The sequence below is a fragment of the Maniola hyperantus genome, chromosome 4 (assembly GCF_902806685.2).
Source record: "Maniola hyperantus chromosome 4, iAphHyp1.2, whole genome shotgun sequence".
Classification (NCBI taxonomy): domain Eukaryota; kingdom Metazoa; phylum Arthropoda; class Insecta; order Lepidoptera; family Nymphalidae; genus Maniola; species Maniola hyperantus.
Genome location: NC_048539.1, coordinates 2328855 through 2351517, shown reverse-complemented (window position 1 = coordinate 2351517; position 22663 = coordinate 2328855). Strand labels below are relative to the sequence as shown.

Here is a 22663-nt window from a genome sequence, read left to right as displayed (position 1 = left end):
GGGCGCTAGACGAGGCAGAGGTGAGTGTTGTGTGAACAGGTACGACTGTCCACACGAGCGCGTCACGCACGCACTAGCGGGTACTACTGCGGCTGCGGGCGCGGCGCTCGCTGCGCTGCCCACTGTACCTATACTGAGTCCGCTCTGGTTACTGCGCAGCGTGCGAGCGGGACGGGCGCTAGACGAGGCAGAGGTGAGTGTTGTGTGAACAGGTACGACTGTCCACACGAGCGCGTCACGCACGCACTAGCGGGTACTACTGCGGCTGCGGGCGCGGCGCTCGCTGCGCTGCCCACTGTACCTATACTGAGTCCGCTCTGGTTACTGCGCAGCGTGCGAGCGGGACGGGCGCTAGACGAGGCAGAGGTGAGTGTTGTGTGAACAGGTACGACTGTCCACACGAGCGCGTCACGCACGCACTAGCGGGTACTACTGCGGCTGCGGGCGCGGCGCTCGCTGCGCTGCCCACTGTACCTATACTGAGTCCGCTCTGGTTACTGCGCAGCGTGCGAGCGGGACGGGCGCTAGACGAGGCAGAGGTGAGTGTTGTGTGAACAGGTACGACTGTCCACACGAGCGCGTCACGCACGCACTAGCGGGTACTACTGCGGCTGCGGGCGCGGCGCTCGCTGCGCTGCCCACTGTACCTATACTGAGTCCGCTCTGGTTACTGCGCAGCGTGCGAGCGGGACGGGCGCTAGACGAGGCAGAGGTGAGTGTTGTGTGAACAGGTACGACTGTCCACACGAGCGCGTCACGCACGCACTAGCGGGTACTACTGCGGCTGCGGGCGCGGCGCTCGCTGCGCTGCCCACTGTACCTATACTGAGTCCGCTCTGGTTACTGCGCAGCGTGCGAGCGGGACGGGCGCTAGACGAGGCAGAGGTGAGTGTTGTGTGAACAGGTACGACTGTCCACACGAGCGCGTCACGCACGCACTAGCGGGTACAACTTGGTGTAAAATACTCTATTGTTTACAGTACCTAATCGAGAACAAAGTGACAACACCTGTGAAGTCAAGCGCTCGCAAGCCGAGACCCGAACCGGCGTCCCCTATGAGCAAGCGGAACCTACAACTACTGAGGCACAAGCCGCTCGACTTGCCGCCCCCTACGCCGGAAGTTGCGGAGCCGCAAGAACAACAGGATGACATTGTCAACCAGTATTTAAGTCGTAAGTAATTGGGTATTTTCCTACTTTTGTATTTGATAAATATTATTACTTTATTATAAACTAGCTTATGCTCGCGACTTCGTCCGCGTGGACTACACAAATTTCAAACCTCTATTTTACCCCTTTAGGGGTTGAATTTTCAAAAATCCTTTCTTAGCGGATGCCTACATCATAATAGCTATCTGCATGCCAAATTTCAGCCCGATCCGTCCAGCAGTTCGAGCTGTGCGTTGATAGATCAGTCAGTCAGTCAGTCAGTCACCTTTTCCTTTTATATACCTATTTAGATTAGGACAAAAATAATGACGTACGCTGAAAAAAATATTACAATCCAACAAAGATTTACAAAGTTACAGGCATTTTAATTTTGGAGTGGAGCTGTGCGTTGATAGACCAGTCAGTCAGTTGGTCACCTTTTTCTTTTATATAGTTTGATAACAAATGATGTTTTTATTTTTTCTAGAAATAGTTCTGGAACCGCAGGAAAAGACCCCGGAACCTGTTGAGCCTCCTGAGCTGGCACCAGAACAACCCAACATCACCGAGGACATCACGGATGAACCCACTGAAGAAGTCGAACAGATATTTAGAGGTAAATGCCAAATTGGGTATTTTCCTACTTTAGAATTTGATAAATATTATTACTTTATTATAAACTAGGATAAAAATAATGACGTTCGCTGAAAAAAATATTAAAATCCGAGAAAGATTTACAAAGTTTCACGCATTTTAATTTTGGAGCGGGAGGGTCTTCTATCCCTTTCTTGCAAACGAAAATTTGTATGAACCCGCACGAAGCTACTATGGCGTTAGTAAGGTGTGACGTCAAAATGCTATATCGCTATCTCAGTATAAACAGAAATATTTAAATGCTTAGAACTTTTTTGTTATTTGATCGATTTAATTAGTTTTTTTTAGTTTACGTCATTATTTTAATTCTAGTTTATAATAAAGTTATAAAAAAATTAAAGTCAAATACCCAATTGTAACTGTTAGAAGAGATAACTTCTAGTTCTTCAGAATTCTGAATTCTACAGGGTGTAACCAGAACGTTGGCATAACGAAGACAGATGATAGTACTGATGATCTAAACATAAAAGAAACTGGAAGGTGACTGACTGACTGATCTATCAATGCACAGCTCAGACTACTGGACGGATTGGGCTGGAATTTGGAATGCAGATAGCTATTATGACGTAGACATCGCTAAGAAATGATTTTAAAAATTCAACCCCTAAGGAGGTAAAATAGGGGTTTGAAATTTGTTTAGGCCACGCGGACGAAGTCGCGGGCATAAGCTAGTTACTGATATGATACCGCAAAAAATCGCCAAAAAAATCCTATATTTTGTAAAAGTTCACGATATATTGCAAATAAAATATCTGATTGACGCTAGATGTCAACGAACGTTGCGTAAATAGGCCACTGCCTACACGGAGTCAATGCCGCGTAGGCAGTGGCCTTTTTGTTGATGAAACAACTTAGCTGGAGAAATCCTTTTGGAAGAAAATTAAATTTTGATAATGCTGAGTAGATAGTAAAATCGTGCATGTATGAACCGTGTCACATACAAGCGTACGAATTTCTCTTCACTTTTAATTACGAACTAGCTTATGCTCGCGACTTCTTCCGCGTGGACTACACTAATTTCAAACCCCTATATTATCCCCTCAAGGGTTGAATTTTCGAAAATGCTTTCTTAGCGGATGCCTACGTCATAATAGCTATCTGCATGCCAAATTTCAGCCCGATCCGTCCAGTAGTTTGAGCTGTGCGTTGAAAGATTAGTCAGTCAGTCAGTCAGTCACCTTTTCCTTTTATATTTTGATGTATGAACTTTGCTTACCTGGAGTTTTATAAAATCTTTGGTTTAAGGTATAAAGATCGAAGTGAACGGACTAGACGAGGAAGCAATCTCTGAAATTGGAGCAGAAATGGCGGCCGCTGGCGGCCTCTTAGTGGCTTCCGGAGCGGGTGGAGACTACGTTCTAGTGCCATTAGATTGGGACGCTACGTCGTCGCATATAGAGCACATTACCGTCTTTTGGATCGTGAGTTTTTAAATTTATTTATCTACGCATATCTTAAAATCCTGATTTGAAATTAAAATGTGTCACTTATTGACAAATTTTATTCACGTACAACTAAATATATAAAAGGAAAAGGTGACTGACTGACTGACTGACTGATCTATCAACACATGGATCGGGCTGAAATTTGCCATGCATATATCAATTATGACGTAAGCATCCGCTAAGAAAGGACTTTTGAAAATACAACCCCTAAGGGAGTGAAATAGGGGTTTGAAATTTGCGTAGTCCACGCGGATGTGGTCGCGAGCATAAGCTAGTATTTAGTATATAAAAAAAATACATTATAGCACTGTTTTGTAAGCAAAATAATGAAAAATAATGCTTTAAAATATTTTTTCCCATTAAAGTACAGTTAGGCCTGCTTCACGGGTCTGGATTCTCTGAATATACACCAATGAAATACAGACCTTATTCCTTGACGTTAAGATTTTAAACACAAGAACAACAGACTCGTGCTATCTCGCTCATACTTCGCGCGCACAAATTATGGCGCGTAGGTAACGGCGCCTCTATGATTGGTTGAGATATTTTCGCGCCATTAAAAAATATGATTTCTGCGCAGGTACATCAGTGTAAGTTATACAATTGGTAAAACTGTAGGTTCTGGTTATAACAGACTGCCGTTCATTTTCTCACAGAAAGACTGTCTCTCGCAACAAGAGTTACTACCAATCCAGTACTACCATCGTCCCGTCAAACTACCGCAATGGGACGAGCCCGGGCCTTTGAAAGGTGTCGTGGCCAGTCTCAGCACGTACAGCGGCTATGAAAGGGCTTTCCTGGACGAGCTCGCTAAGTTATTAGGAGCTGTGTAAGTAAAACTTGTTATATACTAGAGTTACTACCGATCCAGTTCTACCATCGTCCCGTGAAGTTGCCACAATGGGACGAGTCCGGGCCTCTAAAAGGCGTCGTGGCCAGTCTCAGCACGTACAGCGGCTTTGAAAGGGCTTTTCTGGACGAGCTGGCTGAGCTCAAAGGGGCCCTGACCCTTTTTAATTAATCAGAAATAACGCAGCCACTGGATTACAGCAAAGAGTAATTCACCCCATGTCGAAATTCAATGGGAATACCGCTAAAAAAGTTGGTTCCACGATTTGCATGTGGGTTTTCTCGCATAGCAGATTCTACTCAATTTCAGCAAGAAACTCAGATTTGCTCTTTTGAGAACGCAAAATATTACAATTCACTTGGGACGACTGCTGCAAATGCCCCAGATTTTTAGAGGTTTTTTTTCCAGAACTCAAGTTCGTTTCTGTCGACGCAACACCGCAAACGCTTTGGCATCAACTCATCTCATATGTCCGACCCCGACGGGGGACAAATACCAAGGCGCCGTCAAGTGGTCCCTGCCGGCTGTGACCGCCCATTGGTTGTTGGAGTGCGCTAGAACTGGAACCAGGCTCAGCGAGAGTGATTACCTTGTGGGGGACACTCGAGGTGAGACATAGTATACAGTCATGTCCCACACGGACAAGTATATGTCGGGATAGGCCTGCCTTGATAGGGATGATTAACAGAGATAACTCAGCATTACAACATACTAGATTAACCGAGCCTTTGTGGACGCACTAAAAATATTCTCGCACTACGAGCGACAACTCAAACTACCCTCATTTATAAGTCATGACAACAACGTCTCCTATGACTAGAACAACCCTAACTAACCCTACCTAGGTCCCTACCTACACCGGCTCCTCCAACCCCATACCGGTCCCAGACCAACCAGTAACCTAGCACACCACAACCTAGTACTACAACCTCAAACAACAGGAACCACACAGGTAACATTATAAAACCCACAGTACGACACACACACACACACACAGTGTCTACTGAGAAGTGCCTCCGGCAAGAGCCACACGAATAATTCCCCGTTACGCACAGCGCGTCCGATTTTATAGTGGTAAGACGGTGGGAAGGATGATGTAATCGGTCGATGAGCAAAGTGTTTACAATTAAAATACGGGCCTGCCGACATATACTTTTGAATGCTCTTGGTTCTTTCTTACTCATCCAAAAATACATGACTTGTCTAAAGTGTATAAATAAACAAAAAGTCGAAATATATTTTATGTTTTTATTGTTGCTGTGGCAGGTGATTAAAAAAGATTTAGATTTCCAAATAATAGCGCATGTAGGGCCACGATTTTTAGTTAGTTTTTAGTTTGAATTTACGCGACGTAGAAAACTTTTTGAAAAATCTGTTTTTCTAAAATTTAATATTTTACTTGTCCGATTTTTTAAGTTTTATTTTTCTTACAATAATTAATACGTCAACAATTTATGTACATTATAGCACCAGTCCTCTCCAAACCTCAAGAAACTCCGAAAGAGCAGCCAGCGGAACAAACTCACAAACAGACAGAATTAGAACAAGAAGACACAACGAAAGACGCAGTAGACAAGGAAAACGCCATGCTGCCGCCAAAGGCTGCGAATGTACCACGGCGAGGCTCTGTGCCCAGTAGAGAACAGACTCCTAAGGGGAAACTTACAAATGGTAAGGTTCTGGTGAATACACCAGACTGAATATAGACCCTCGGCAGGTATACTTTAGTTTTCCTTCATCATGATCAACCTGTGGCGGTTGCCACAATTCTCGCTACACACCGCTCCCGTACATTGGTGACCCCGACTTGATCAAGAGTGGTCGCACACTACAACAGCCGACGTTACCGAAGAGGATCGCACACCACTGCAACAGCCACGTGATCAAGGGTGATCGCATACACCGCAACACCTTTGCATCACGCACTGCAAGCCGACGTTTCCTCCAACTCCAAAGTTTACCAGCAACAGCATCAGATCGAGGCCTGTAAGATGGATGTAGCACAGCATCAGGGCACAATGGCTCTGCACTCCATCATCAACTAACAGCGACATGGACCACCGCTTCTCTGGATGGTTAGCGGCCATTGCCCCTATTACACTACAACGCCACCTCTCTTCGCTGCTTCACACTACGCGTTCGTCTCGGAGGGGTGTGGCGGTTGCCTCAGTTGCAACTAGATGGCGCTATTCAATCGATAACATTTCATGACGTAGTCCCTAACAAATGTACCGCCGACAGTACTCGCACTAACGGAATTTTCTTCAATCTGGACTGTATCAAGAAGTTTCAAGAGACAAATGTCGGTCAAGGGGTGATTCGCTAAGTCAGTTATTAACACTGAATGAGCCGATAACACCACCGAGCTCACTTTTTTATCCGTTGAAGGTTTTCTACGAAAAAATATTTTAATATAGAATGTTTTTTTATTCATGTAAACTTTTTACAAGTATTTATGAATAGTCAGGTAGTTTTAATTTACCACTGGTTCGGAATGCCATTCCTACCGAGAAGAACCAGCAAGAAACTCGGCGGTTGCTCTTTTTAATTTTTCAATTTACAATGTTATTATACCGTACTATACAAGTCATTGCAGCCCCACCATAGCCCAAGCCATATAACCCAGTGATGCAGCAATGTAGAACCAACCAACCTCGGTGGCTATCATTTAGTGTTAGACACTGAGTTAGCGAATCGCCTAGCAGCTGGCGCTACTGAGCAAACTCAACCTCTCAGTGGGAGATCTCCCTTTGATACGGTCGAGCCTACACACCGCTCCATGGCGGCCATGTTAACTCTTTGTCAATTCTTCCAGACTCGGAATGAGAAAATCTGCCTTTGGTTGAGCTATCCCACTCTCTTTGCAATCTTGCGAGAGTGTCTTTCTTCGCGGTTCTGATTTTTTTTTTTTTTTTTTTTTTTTTTGTTTATTTGAAAGTAATCAACAGCGTAAATACATAATTATTATTTAAATTTAAATCTAGGTATAACAGAAGGCCAAAAGAGATTACTTAAAATTATAATTAAACTATTTTAACAGAATAGAGTTAGAATAAATGTAGGTATATACAATAATAAAATAAAATAAAATAAAATAAAATTACAATTTGTTCGGAGTTTTGTCTGTTCTCTCAAGACTCAAGTGGATATGTGTTGGGTTCGCTAGTACGGAATATACGGACCCCTGAAAAGTGATATTTTATATTGTCTAATCGCAGCTGCCTTTGGTCGAGGTATCCCACTCTTTGCAATCTCGCGAGGGTTTCCTTCTCCGCGGTTCTGATTTGTTCGGAGTTTTGTCCGTTCTCTCAAGTGTGATATGTGTTGGGTTCGCTAGTACGGAATATACGGAACCCTGAAAGGTAAAAAAAAATATATTGTTTATACTTAGATGCTGACATGTCGCCCGCCTCGCGGTACATAGCTATGGCTCGACAGGGGCTGTTCGGCGGCGAATCGCAGGAGACCCCCAAACGTTTGCTAGAGCTGAAAGATGAATCTAAGCAAGGTAACTCATTATATAAATTTTATTTTAGTTTTCATGTGCTGAAATTGTAGTTACATTGGAAAAGCTTATCTCGAAACAGAGATTTCTTCCAGCTTCCCATTCAAGGTTGTGAGTAAGGCGTATTAAAAAGTGGTATAGGTCCTACGATACTAGCGCATGGCCCGCCACGCACTTGGCCGGTTTTTTTTAATTATTCAGTAAGCGAGTCCAAGGTGTGGAATGCCCTTCCGGCGTCCGTGTTTCCTGCCATAACTTGAATACCTTCAAGGCAAGAGTGAATAGGCATCTTCTAGGCAAGCGTGGTCCAACCTAGACCTTATCATTGCTCTGTTTCTCAGGCATGACTATAGTCAAGCGACAGCTTATCTCACAATGAGGAAGTTTCAGGGACAAGCTTCAATAAAATTTTCATAGATGTCTCTTGAATACTGACTTGAATATTTCACATAGGTCGCTACGAAAGAGGAAAAATACTATCTATGCCACAGATCTATGCCATTTAGAATTTATGTCATATCAGTCAATGACATATTTACGTACCTACTTAAAGGCGGTAACACACTAAAAAGTCCGAAGTAGTCATTACTTGTATGGTAGTTTTATGACATACTAGATGATGCCCGCGACTTCGTCCGCGTGGATTTAGGTTTCTAAAAATCCCGTGGGAACTCTTTGGTTTTTCGGGATAAAATGCCGATGGATGGGATGGGATAGATAGCCTATGTCCTTTCCTGGGATGTAAGCTAACTCTGTACCAAATTTCATCAAAATCGGTTAAACTGTTGGGCCGTGTATATAGTATTCAAGAGACATCTATGAAAATTTTCTTGAAGTTGTCCCTGAAACTTCCTCATTAAAAAAAAAGTGGTAGTGACATCTAGTAGCGACGCATTACAGTTGACTTAATTTGTAAGGTGATGCAGCATTCCAAACTCCGCCATTGGACGACGCGCTGTCAACTCCCAACCTCATGAGATTAAGTCCAACCAGTCGAAGGAGATTGCAGGCCATAAAACGAGGGGAAATACCTTCCGACTCCTTACGGACACCCGTGGATCCATGTGAGTTTCTTACAGCGGTACAGTACCCGGCAGGGAATATTGTACATCGACCTTTGGAAAGAGATAGCGGTTTCTGATGCCCACGACTTCGTCCGCGTGGATTTAGGTTTCTTAAAAATCCCGTGGGAACTCTTGGATTTTCCGGGGTAAAAAGTTGCCTATGTCAATTTCCACGATGCAAGTTACCTCTATACCAAAGTTCATATGAATCGGTTAAACGGATGGGCCTTTAAGAATCCCGTGGGAACTCTCTGATTTTCTGGGATAAAAAGTAGCCTATGTCTTTCCCTGGGATGTAAGCTAACTCTGTACTAAATTTCGTCAAAATCGGTTGAACTGTTGGGCCGTGAAAAGCTAGCAGACAGACACACTTTCGCATTTATAATATTAGTATGGATGCTGGAATGGCGACCTCGCACCGGAAGACGCAGCGTTGGAAGACCCCCCACTAGGTGGACGGACGACATCAGACGAGTCGCAGGGAGCCGCTGGATCCAGGCGGCGCAAGACCGTGGCGTGTGGAAGTCCCTACAAGAGACCTATGTCCAGCAGTGGACGTCTATTAGTTGATGATTTATTTTATTTATTTAATTTATTTTATATCTAATTAGAACGGCAGTGCCACTTACACTTACTAGATGATTAATAATAAATTTAAATACAAATAAAGATACAAGAAAAAAGACATAAAATACAAAACGATAAAAGATCAAAGAATTTTGAATATGTACGCTGAGAACATTGAATGACATATTCATGCAATGCTCTCAGCGTACTTCAGTAACTCCCGAACCAGTATTATAGACCCATCATTAAATGGGTCCCATTGAGCATTATTGTCCAAAAGCGCGTTGAATGATGCTAATGAACGGGGTATAAGTGATGTTTAGAAGAAAAGCTAATGGACGGTCAGTGTTTGTAATGCAGTCACTTACCGGATCCGGGAACGCGCTCCGATGATGGGGGCCCCCAAGATGCACTGGTAAGGATTCTGGGTTGATGCTCTGGTCCAAGTTTGATGAATTTCGCGTCTATAATTTCGGCTTTGTCGGCGATAGCCGTTAGAGGCTTGTTTCTCGTGCGTCACGGTTCGCGCGGAGCGTTCGCGGTATATGTGTCAACTTCGACTGACAGCTGTAGTGTTGCCGTTTTAGTAAGCGGCCACATAGGTAAACCCCGACCGATTATAATAAAAATAAGTCTACGAATTTGGAAAAGACGCTGGTTTGTGCTAAGATTATAAATACATCAAAAGTACGGAACAGGTGACATAGATCTAGCAACAGTGCGATGATGTGGGACCACGAAAAGTTTATTTTTTCGTGGACGAAGATTACTGATGATGATGGATTCTAATTATTTATTGCGGGCAGTCGAGAAAAAGACTGACACGCCGGACAGTGCGTTCGGGGCGATACTGCGGCCGGGCACGGGGCGCATGTCGCCCGAGTCCAGGAAGTGTCTGTGGAAAGTGGTGCAGGACCTGCCGTCCAAACCACACACGCCCGCTGAGGAGAGGAACCACGCCACTGTAAGTGACGAAGATGCTTTCTACTAACGCTCAGCTGAGCAGCCCCCCAATTGTGTAAGAATAACCATTTCATGGCTATCGCAATCGTCAAGAATTCTGCCCTTTGATTGGCTGTGAAAAAATGTAAACAGCGAATCAACCAATCAAATGGCAGAATTTCTTGACGATTGCGATAGCCATGAAATGGTTATTCTTACACAATTGGGGGGCTGATATCTGTTTTCGACCGATCAATCAAATCATTGAGAGGCGTCATGATAAAATTTCGTATTTTCCTACTTTTGAATTTGATAAATATTATTACTTTATTATACACTAGGATAAAAATAATGACGTACGCTGAAAAAAAAAATTAAAATCCAACAAAGATTTAGAAAGTTACAGGCATTTTAATTTTGGAGCGGGAGGGCCTTCTATCCCTTTCTCGCAAAACGAAAATCTGTATGAAACCGCACGAAGCTACTATGGCATTAGTAGGTGTGACGTCAAAATGCTGTATCGCTATCTCTGTCTAATCAGAAATATTTAAATGCTTATAACTTTTTTGTTATTTGATCGATTTAATTAGTTTTTTCAGTTTACGTCATTATTTTTATTCTAGTTTATAATAAAGTAATAAAAAAATTGGAGTCAAATACCCAATTAAGTGAAAAATCTGTCATAAATATTAAGATATTTGGCTACACGCATAAATTCATATAATAGAACCTCTAATATCTATATTCTATAGCTATGTCCTTTGCACCATATTGGTTGCCTAGATAGCGATAATGCCGCCAAATTGTACTGCCTTTTTTTGTTTGGTTTTTATGTGTTTTTAGGGTTCCGTACCTCAAAAGGAAAAACGGAACCCTTATAGGATCACTTTGTTGTTTCTGTCTGTCTGTCTGTCAAGAAACCTACAGGGTACTTCCCGTTGACCTAGAGTCATGAAATTTGGCAGGTAGGTAGATCTTATAGCTGACATTTGGGGAAAAATCTGAAAACCGTGAATTTAGGGTTAGATCACACAAAAAAAATAAAAATTGTGGTCATGAACTAATAATTAGTATTTTCAATTTTCTAAGTAATATAACTATTCAAGTGGGGTATCGAAAGGTCTTCACCTGTGCATTTTAAAACAGATTTTTATTTATTTTTATGTATCATAGTTTTTGAATTGTCCTGCAAAATGTCGAAAAAATACGACTGTAGTACGGAACCCTCATTGCGCGAGCCTGACTCGCACTTGGCCGGTTTTTTCTGTATAGTACGATTCGAACATAGATGCGCCCCTGAAGTTTGCGCACGACGTTGCGCAGAACACATATTTTGGGTGTCCGAAGTCGCCCGAGGTAGCAGGGATGGTAACAGCGCACGTCTCGCTCCTACATTCCCGCCAGTTGCATGATGCGTCTCTCTCTCGCTATACGTGACTTGTTTGTTTGTACAGTCGAGTTAAGAAGTTACTTTTTTTTTTAAAGAATATTAGCCATGATAAATAACTAATATTCCCCTTTCCTCTCCAACTAAGCGTCAGGCTTGTGCTAGGAGTAGGTACGACAATAGTGCAACGGGCGGGGTTTGAACCGTCAACCTTTCGGTTTTCAGTCCACTCCTTTACCGGTTGAGCTATTGAGGCGTTTTGTTACTACCTCAGCTTGCTTAAGCTGAGGTGGAACCTACCGCCGCCCGTTAAGTGATTTAGTTCTTGAGTGTACCATGCGCAAGATCGCAAAGCTAACTTCACGCAGACGCGTTTAATTTTGAATCGTACTGTACCTACTAATTTTTGTGGTGTACAATACAAATATATTCACTTATTTTAGCGTTTAAACTACCGTGAGTGATTTCCATTCTAAATAATATCTGTCCCGGCTGCACTCACGTGTTTAGTCGACGTTAGCCCGACTAGTTTCGAACCCATACGGGGTCCTTTTTCAAGGGAGTCCGTTCGCGCATACGCCGCGGTGTAGAGCCCGTTGTGAGTCGTGGGACAGGACACCATTAGCTCCGCGTGCCTGGATTTCCGTGACGGTTCCAGCGATGAAGATCAGCAAGAACTGTCGGGAGACGATCGGCAGCTGTGTGACCCCCCCCCCCCCCCCCCCCCCCAGCCACCCTCACAACGGGCTCTACGGGCAGCGGCACGCATGGCCCGCAGTCAAAACCGCGGTGCGTGCGCGAACGGACTCCCTTGAAAAAGGACCCCGGATGGGTTCGAAACTAGTCGGGCTAACGTTGACTAAACACGTGAGTACAGCCGGGACAGATATTATTGAGAATATTCACTTATTCATTCATTCACGTGGGTGGAACTTATTTTTGATGGGATGTTTTCTGTGCAGCCTCTATCAGAGATTCGCAATCGGTTCCTGGCTCAGTTCCGCTCGGACGCGCCCACCCCGCCCTCCGACCACGCAGCGGTCCCTAGGAAGCTACATCTAGGAGTATGTTTATCGATCTTTGTTTTAAGACTAGCTTATGCTCGCGACTTCGCCCGCGTGGACTACACTATTTTATCCCGAGTAAAGTTTTCAAAAATCCTTTCTTAGCGGATGTCTACGTCAAAATAGCTATTTGCATACCAAATTTTAGACTGATCCGTCCAGTAGTTTGAGCTGTGCGTTGATAGATCAGTCAGTCAGTCAGCTTTCCCATTTATATATAATATACTAGCTTATGCTCGCGACTTCGTCCGCGTGGGCTACAAAATTTCAAACCCCTATTTCACCACCTTAGGAGTTGAATTTTCAAAAATCCTTTCTTAGCGGATGCCTACGTCATAATAGCTATCTGCATGCCAAATTTCAGCCCGATCCGTCCAGTAGTTTGAGCTGTGCGTTGATAGATCAGTCAGTCAGTCAGTCAGTCAGTCAGTCAGTCAGTCAGTCAGTCAGTCAGTCAGTCACCTTTTTCCCTTTTATATATATAGATATACTAGCTTATGCCCGCGAATTTGTCCACGTTGACAACACAAATTTCAAATCCCTATTTTACCCCTTTAGGGTATTAGTTGAATTTCCAAAAATCCTTTCTTAGCGAATGTCTACGTCATAATATCTATCTGCATGCCAAATTTCAGCCCGATCCGTCCAGTAGTTTAAGCTTTTCCTTTTATATATATTTAGATAGATTAGATAAATGCAAAAGTGTGTTTATTTGTTGGATTATCTTTCAACCACACTGTAACAGAGCTTTGATCGATGGTATTTTTTGCATGAGTATAGAACCTTTTAAAGTTTTAGAGTTAAAGGCCTGGAGAGTGATATAAGCTACTTTTCCTTTTATATATATTTAGATAGATTAGATAAATGCAAAAGTGTGTTTATTTGTTGGATTATCCTTCAATCACACTGTAACAGAGCTTTGATCGATGGTATTTTTTGCATGAGTATAGAACCTTTTAAAGTTTTAGAGTTAAAGGCCTGGAGAGTGATATAAGCTACTTTTCCTTTTATATATATTTAGATAGATTAGATAAATGCAAAAGTGTGTTTATTTGTTGGATTATCCTTTAATCACACTGCAACAGAGCTACGAATCGATGTTATTTTTTTTGCATGAGCATAGTTAAAGGCCTGGAGAGTGATATAAGCTACTTTTGTTCCCGGAAAATCTAAGAGTTTTGAAGGGATTTTAAAAACCTAAAACCCCGAAGTCGCGAGCATCATCCAGTTTAAAATACATATATATCTATCAAAAACTTGTGTATTTAATGTTTACTTTTAATTTTAGGAAGATGCTGAAACCCCACCATCGAAAATTGCCAAAATCAGTGAAAAACAGGTATGTTTTCATTTTTACTTTACCTTTATCTCGATTTCGTAGAAGGTAGAAGCTTTGGTAGCCTAGTGGTTAGGACGTCCGCCTTCCAATCGGAGGTCGGGGGTTCGATCCGCGGGCACGCACCTCTAACTTTTCGGAGTTATGTGCGTTTTTAAGTAATTAAAATATCACTTGCTTTAACGGTGAAGGAAAACATCGTGAGGAAACCTGCATGCTTGAGAGTTCTCCATAATGTTCTCAAAGGTGTGTGAAGTCTGCCAATCCGTACTTGGCCAGCGTGGTAGACTATGGCCAAAACCCTTCTCACTCTGAGAGGAAACCCGTGCTCTGTAGTGAGCTGGCGATGGGTTGATCATGATGATGATGATGAAGATATTGGGTGTTTTAATCTTGGCAATAAGCTAACTGTTTCAGAATCTTTTATAGAGGACTAGCTTATGCTCGCGACTTCGTCCGCGTGGACTACAAAAATTACAAACCCCTATTTCACCCTCTTAGGGGTTAAATTTTCAAAAATCCTTTCTTAGCGGATGCCTACGTCATAATAGTTATCTGCATGCCAAATTTCAGCCTGATTCGTCCAGTAGTTTGAGCTGTGCGTTGATAGATCAGTCAGTCTGTCAGTCAGTCACCTTTTCCTTTTATATATTTAGATTTAAAGCATGGGTGTAGATAATAATAATTTATGCAATTAAAAATGAACTAAAATAAAATGGTTGCGATTTAATGTCAGGACAATAAAAATTCGGGGAGGAAAAAATCAAGTAAATTTAAACCACACGCATATTCCTTATTGTTTATAGTGTGCCGGCGGCCTAAACAGATCAAGAGATGAGGACAGCACAAAAAGCGCTTCAAGCGCTAGCAGCGTTCTCCCAGCGGCGGTGGACGTTCAGCTGCAGCAGCTGAGCGCGGCGCTCACCGGCCGGCCCAGCCTGCCGCGGAAACGGACGCGGGTCTCCACCGCCGTGAACCCGGGTCAGTATTGGCTTGTGATGGTCTCCACTAGTAATGACCAGTGGCGTGCAGCTCATAGAGGCATAAACGCAGCAGTGCGTTTATGCCTCTGGAATTTTTATTTCTTCTTTTTGTTTTAATTGAGTCTTGAATCTTGATGTTCTTTTGAAAATTTTGTAGTCTTCTTCTTGATCGGTGCCCAGCCGGTGCACGCACTTAGATTAGGCATGCACCGACTGGCAAGGGTCGCCATGAGATATGTTGTGGCCGTATGGTAATAATTAAATGCGGCAACGGTGGAAGATGTTTATTGAGAGCCGGCTTACGATCTACTCTCGCTTATGGACTAACAATACTAATAAAGAAATCTTACATACTATTGTTTTAAACTTATTGCTTAACGACCTAACCTACATAATTTTGCATCACCTCTCTTTCAATCCGATGTGCAGGCAACCTGCTTCGATATATTGAGGAGTTGCATTTTTATGTTACCCTCATTGTAATTAGTCAATGGCACCGATTCTAAGCACAACCTAATTTTAGAGTATTCGCACCCTCTTCGCACTACTGTAATATGAAAAGGACAGAAGCAGTTTGACATTTCTAAATTTAATTTTTAGATGGTAAAACCCGTGATTTTAGCACGCACTCGCGAACCTACTGTTTAAATTTGTATTGTGCACTAAAATTTAGAGTCTTTAAATGTGAAAGTCATGTTCCGTTCCTTTTTTAGCATTAGTAAAAAGAAAAGGATGTAGATACTCTAAATTTAGTTTAGAGAGAGACTAGAGAATCGGGGCCAATGCTTATTTTTCATTTTAACCTGCCGTAAAATAAGTTCATACCTAAATGCATACCCTGGCTTGAACTCCTGTGCACGCCACTGGTGATGACGTAACAAATATTCGCATTCGCAGATTTTCGCTTATTTTTGCATATTCGCATTCGCGAAATGACTGCGAATCTTTTGCGAATATAAAAAAAACTGTTGTGATGTTATAGTTGATTAATAAAACAAAATCCATTGATTTCTTATGTTTTTTAATGTAATATTTTTTTTTTTTTTTTAATAGAAAGATTAGCCATTTTTTTTTAATGACTAATATGCCCCTTTCCTCTCCAATTAAGCGTCAAGCTTGTGCTAGGAGTAGGTACGACAATATTGCAACGGGCGGGGTTTGAACCGTCGACCTTTCGGTTTTCAGTCCACTCCTATACCGGTTGAGCTATTGAGGCTCAATAAAAAGTAACTTAACCTCTTAAAATTAAATGTTTTCTAAACCTGAATGCGTTTTAAAATAGCTGGGTCTAATTTCGCCATCCTTCTTTAAAAATGTAGCAGTTGCTGCCCTGCTGCCTCTAACTTATAAAAAACACTATTTTCTATTTTAGGACCTGAAATAGAGGCAGGTCCAGAATCTCAGCCCAACACGGTGGGCTGGGACGACACCACGCCAGTGAGGCAACTCAAGAGGTTCATGCTGTCATCAAATGTCGAAGTAAGCTTGCTGAGTTTGTTGTGGGCTCTTCTCAGACCTGGGCGCGTTTGGAACCCTCGTAGCTTTAGTTTTAAGTACGTATTAATTATCACCACTATATCATATCATCTTACAAATAAAAATTTATGACAATCAGGAAGCGTAAAATTTTACCAATTCTGAATAAATAATTTGAGTTTGAGTTTAAGCATTTTTCTATCTAATTTATGCCCAATATCATCATCATAAACCGAAAGACGTCCACTGCTGGACATAGGTCTCTTGTAGGGACTTCCACACGCCACGGTCTTGCGCCGCCTGAATCCAGCAGCTCCCTGCCACTCTTCTGATGTCGTTCGTCCACCTGGGGGTCTTCTGTCCGATATCTTAGCCATTTATTCGACCTCTATCGACCTTTACTAATTCCCCATATTCTAACACTAGATGATGCCCGCGACTTCGTCCGCGTGGATTTCAGTTTTTGAAAATCCCGTGGGAACTCTTTGATTTTCCGGGATAAAAAGTAGACTATGTCCTTCTTTGGCATGGAATTTCTATATCTCTGTACAAGTACTGTAAATTTCGTAAAAATCTGTTGTATTTGTTGCATTTCACGAGGGCGAGTGGTTCATGTTCTGATTCGTCCGACGTGCACGCACACCTACACAATAACACCTATACGACGTAACCACAAGTAAAGTTCACTCGCCTTCGTGAATTGCAAGAACTGTAAATGGAATGGCCGTGAAAAGCTAGCAGACAGATACTTCTATATATAAAAATGAATCGCTAAATGTGTTGCTGATCGCAAACTTCGAGAACAGCTGAACCGATTTCGCTAATTCTTTTTTTATAATATTCCTTGAAGTACGAGAATGGTTTTTACGGAGAGAAAAATTTAATTCAACCTCCCCCTCAATTTTCTAAACTCCACCCGAGCGAAACCGGGGCGGGTCAGCTAGTTTTAAATATTTTCATTCGTTTGGGTTTTGTAGAACCACGAAGAAATAGCGGAAATGATACGTTTCCTTGGCGGGGAGGTTTCCGAGGGGGGTGAGTTGGACCTGGAGGCCACACACTTGCTGTGCTCCGCACCGGGGCGCAGTGAGAAGATGCTGGGGTCCGTGGCGGCGGGCAAGTGGGTTCTGCACCCAGCTTATGTGGCTAGGAGTCGAGCTGCTGGGAAGTTTCTGCCTGTAAGTAACTTATGGAAGATCTACAAGTAAGAGGAGCTAGCCGGACTCGTCCTCTTTTAAAAGCCAAGTTTTTAACGTTTTTAATTTAAAAAAAAATCGGCCAAGTGCGAGCCAGACTCGCGCACTGAGGGTTCCGTACTACAATCATATTTTTTCGATATTTTGCATGATAAATCAAAAACCTTTGTGCATAAAAAAAAATAAAAATCTAATTTAGAATTTACAGGTAAAGCCCTTTCATATAATACCCCACTTGGTAATCTTAATTTAAAAATTTTAAAGACTAATTATTTGTTCATGAACATTTTTTTTTCTTGTGATATAACCACAAATTCACGGTTTTCAGATTTTCCCCCTTATGTCTGCTATAAGTCCTACCTATCTGCCAAATTTTATGATTATAGGTCAACGGGAAGTACGCTGTAGATTTCTTGACAGACACGAAAGACAGACAGACAACGAAGTGAACCTATAAGGGTTCTTTTTTTCCTTTTGAGGTACGGAACCCTAAAAACGTCGGAGTTGGAAACAAAGTGTTCCGTACCATTGTACTTTTTTTGTGATGTAACCACAAATTCACGATTTATGAATTTTTCCCTTTAGCTGTATTGACTTCTACTTTTCTACATTTCTACTTGCCAAATTTCATGATTCTAGGTCAACAAGAACTACCTGTTTTCTATTTCTTTGATGGATCCTAACAAACACGACAGACGGACAAACAGACAACGAAGTGATCCTATAAGGGTTCCTTTTTGTTTGCCCATGGCTTTTTTCTCCGATTTACTTTCTTAAGGCAATTAGGTACTTGGATTTGAAAAAATGCCAGATTTTTTTTTTTTTTTAAATTCATTATAGGTGTACGCTTGACCACAATCACACCTGATGGGAAGTGATGATGTGGCCTAAGATGGGACGCGTTTACCTAGAAGATGCCTATTCACTCTTGTTTTAAAGATACCCGGGTTGTAATTGGTAGGAAACACATTCATTGAGAAATCTGTATTTTGTTTTGTTTGTTTTGTTTTGAGCAAGGCAAAAAAAAGCAAGCCATGCCATCAGCTATAAAAGGTCTCTGATCATCATGTTGGAGGACAAAAAAGCGGACACACAAAAAAAATATAGCTTTTTTGTTCTACAATGGCCCCGATTCTCTAGTCTCTCTCTAAACTAAATTTAAAATATCTGCATCCTTTTCTTTTTACTAATGCTAAAAAAGGAACGGAACATGACTTTCACATTTAAAGACTCTAAATTTTAGTGCACAATACAAATTTAAACAGTGGGTTCGCGAGTGCGTGCTAAAATCACGGGTTTTACCATCTAAAAATTAAATTTAGAAATGTCAAACTGCTTTTGTCCTTTTCATATTACAATAGTAAGAAGAGGGTGCGAATACTCTAAAATTAGGTTGTGCTTAGAATCGGTGCCAGTGTTTTTTTTATCTACTTCTAGGAAGAAGAATACGAATGGGGCAACCCCCTCGCAACCTGTTTACCCACCCTGTCTGCGTCTGAACAGAACCTCTGTCGAGCGGCGCATCGCTGGCGATTTAGTCGCGCGATGGGTCGCCCGGGGCCCTTCGCTGGCATGACCGTACTGTTGCACTTGCCGGCTGCCAAGAAACGGTTACTGGCAAAGCTGCTGGAAGTTGGAGACGGCACTTCTGTTGATGATGAGTGAGTGTTGCATATAATAAGTACCCTAAGAAAAACCTCATTCAAATCGGTGTACCCAGTACATCTACAAACATACAGGATGAAGTCAGGAGTATCTTTGTTAGAATTTTTTACGTCTATAGAATAGAATAGAATAGAATAATTCTTTATTTGCATAATGTGGTACATAAGATGTTAAATCTAAGAAACAGTCCAGCACATTAGCCATGGCGGCGTACAAATATAGTTAACAGTTGTGATTATTGAGTGTGACTAAATATTTGTTTATAAAATACAGGCAAATCATAAAATTAAACTTAAACTAAAATGTCAAAACCAAGCGAATATAGGCACTGTAATAAGCTTTTTTTTTTTTTTTTTAAATAATGTCCAACAATAGAATGTCAAAAACGCTTTTTATCATGTTGGAAAAATTCTTCTAAGGAGTAAAAATATTAAAATTTAAGCTCTATACCTCTTCTAAGTTAGCCCGCTTCCAAATTTTAGACTGCATCGTTACTTTCCTTCAAGTGAAAGCGCAATCAAGGGCTAACTTGTATCTGATTAAAAAACATCACAGCTTTTTTATTTCTGTCAATCTTTTTATGTTCAACCTTCTTTCTACCCACCCTATCTATCCCACCGCTGCCACCATGAAGTGAAACACGCATAGAGTCTGCCTAACGAAAGAAGAGACTGGAAAAGGCGCGGCAAATCAAAGTCAAAGTCAAATGATTTATTCAAAATAGATAATAAATTACTCTTATTGATTGTCTGGTATAGTGTTAGATTTGTAAGATAATATAGTGGTGATAATTATAACGCAAACTTAAAACTAAAGCTACGAGGGTTCCAAACGCGCCCAGGTCTGAGAAGAGCCCACAACAAACAACAAATTTAAAAAATATCATTATGGCAGCCCCAAAATTAGTATGACAGACCTGGAAAAACCTAATTTTATACTTTAAGGTGACGCAGGACGCTCGACCGAAATTGGCAGCGCACGTGGGTAACATGTTTGCTTTTCACTTGACATTGTATGAGAAAGTTGAGAGGCACGATAATTTTCACTGAAATCAAGCGCGCGAAAAGGGTTTAGGAAAAGTATTTTTGAGAAAAAACTGCTGAATTTATGTTTGCAAAGTAAAGTTATTTCAAGTAATGAATAAATAAACAACGTCTAATGATAAATTGTTTTCGAATTTTCATATCCCTAATCTTATTTATTTACGCCCAAAGTTGTCATTAATTTAGTGTTAAAATAGGAATCTTTTGAGCCTCGTAACTTTTAAATCAATATTTTTTTCAATATTTTATATATCAATAAACCTAGATAATGACGAGATAAATCGATATAATTCTTAGTTTTGTTCGTACAATATCGAATGTTGTTGTATTTTCCCTCCTACGTTTGTATGGAGAAAGCACCGAACTGAGCTACCTTAAAATTACTTATTTTTATTTCTGTTCTATCAAACTAGGTTGGTATGTCATATTAATTTCAGAGCCTACATGCTGATATTTTTAAAATTTGCCGCGCTTTTCCAGTCATATTTTGTTAGCCCGATTCAAAACTGACTTTATTAAGTACCTTCATATAAATACTATGAATCCTTCACATAATATGCGACTATTTCAAAGAAGATTAAACAAAAAGATAGGTTTGTCGTTTATGACGTAGAATACACCAAAAACCCATATTTTTAAATCTTTATTGAAAGAGTCTCATATAATTATGTGACTACTGCCCGGTTTCTGAGCTTTTTTATCGACGGTTTATCTATTCAATAGCGCTATTAGTTCGATGACTCCAGACAGTGCGTTTCTGAACAACGCAATGCAAGATAAACTCCGGTTAAACTTAACTGGCCAATGTGCGCCGTTTATATATTCCATGAAGTTATTTGACGTTTTATTTGTCAGTAGGTAGTTCATGGTTTGCGTATTTTTAGATTAAAAAGTATTTTAATAGTAAGTTGTTCGTTACTTTGCAAAAACAGTGTTTAGCCACTTATTTAGCATAGAAAAAAAATACTATTATTAATAAAACTAGTGTTGGTGGCGAAATAAAATAATAATATGCATTTCAAACTCGTTTCCTGTAACAGACCCATCTAGTGACAGCATAATGAACTGGTTATCGGTTTCATATTCAGAAACGCATGGACGGTTAAACGACGTTTATCTTATACAAACCTTTATTGAATTAACAGCTAATGAGAACATAGCTGACGAGTTCAGAAACCGGGCATAGTCGCTCTGTGAAGGTTGCACCTTATTTTGCCTTAATGAAACTGCACTTGTCTACAGGATGTTTAATTAATTATTATTATTCTAAATTCTCTAGAACTATTTTACCGCTACCAGTGCGTCTTATTTATCATCATTTTCTCTTTTCCAGGCCACCATACACAAACGACAGTATCAAAGTATGCTTCGCTGACATAAAACGCTGCCCGCTGTCCGACCGCGACGCTGCGTGGCTCGTCTCGAAGCGTATACCCGTGTGTCCGCCAGTGCTTCTCAGTTCCTACCTCACTGAAGAAGTGCCTCCGAACCCGGTCGAACACTGTCTACCCGATTATAGACCTAAATGATATGCCAATAGAGTTTATTTTAGATTTTACTGTAATAAATAACTTTAACGAATTTAGTTTTAAAACTGCTTAGGGCCGGTTGTTTCAACAAACTTTGACGGACACGTAACCTTTAAATATGGCGCTAACGAACGTAAGTAAAGAAAATGCGTTGATTCAGCATCTATTAGCGCTAACGTTCGTTAAAAAGTTACGTTTACGTTAACCAGTGCTGGCGCCATTGGTGATCGTCAAATCAGTTCGTAACTTCATACTTCTTACAAACGGAATATTTTATTTACAAATTATAATGGAATCAATTTAATTCAAAGCTTTTAATGCTAGTTTTTTTGAAGATTTTGTAAGAAAGAAAAAGTGTTTAAAATGCGAAGTAGCAATATTAATAACTATGTATATAATTTAATATACTTAAAATGAAATAAGAAAAGGATACGGAGAAGTAAGTTAATTTTTAGGGTTAGTTTCGCAACCAAAATAACAATGACGAACAGTTTTTTGTACAATGAAGCAACGCACTTAAATTAACAGATGTTAAAGTTCGTCTACGTCCGTTAAATTTTAACGAACGGATCTTACGAAGACCAATGGTTTGAAACAACCGGCCCTTAGTATCGAAGCGTATACTAGTTTATCCGCCAGCGCTTCTCAGTTTTTAAGTAACAGAGGATGTGCTTCCTAACCAAATCGAACACTGTCTACCCGATTATAGACCTAAATGATATGTTAATAGAGTTTATTTTAACTTTTACTGTAATAAAGTACTCGAAAGCATTTCGTTCTAAAACTGCTTAGTATCGAAGCGTATACT

At 41.1% G+C, this 22663-nt stretch overlaps 1 protein-coding gene across 1 annotated transcript in view; it reads left to right on the top strand.

Annotated features, from left to right (window-relative positions):
• Positions 1-21913, top strand: part of mus101 (mutagen-sensitive 101) — a 38854-nt gene extending 16941 nt beyond the window's left edge. The window contains exons 11-26 of the mRNA XM_034985122.2: positions 981-1173; positions 1637-1765; positions 3049-3224; positions 3905-4077; positions 4507-4706; positions 5566-5769; positions 7490-7606; positions 8521-8667; positions 10041-10198; positions 12526-12627; positions 13916-13966; positions 14770-14944; positions 16319-16425; positions 17400-17600; positions 19056-19279; positions 21660-21913. Coding sequence (XP_034841013.1) covers positions 981-1173; positions 1637-1765; positions 3049-3224; positions 3905-4077; positions 4507-4706; positions 5566-5769; positions 7490-7606; positions 8521-8667; positions 10041-10198; positions 12526-12627; positions 13916-13966; positions 14770-14944; positions 16319-16425; positions 17400-17600; positions 19056-19279; positions 21660-21855 — 2553 coding nt within the window. The 3' untranslated portion in view covers positions 21856-21913. The remainder of the gene's footprint in view (positions 1-980; positions 1174-1636; positions 1766-3048; positions 3225-3904; positions 4078-4506; positions 4707-5565; positions 5770-7489; positions 7607-8520; positions 8668-10040; positions 10199-12525; positions 12628-13915; positions 13967-14769; positions 14945-16318; positions 16426-17399; positions 17601-19055; positions 19280-21659) is intronic.
• The last annotated feature ends 750 nt before the right edge of the window (positions 21914-22663 follow it).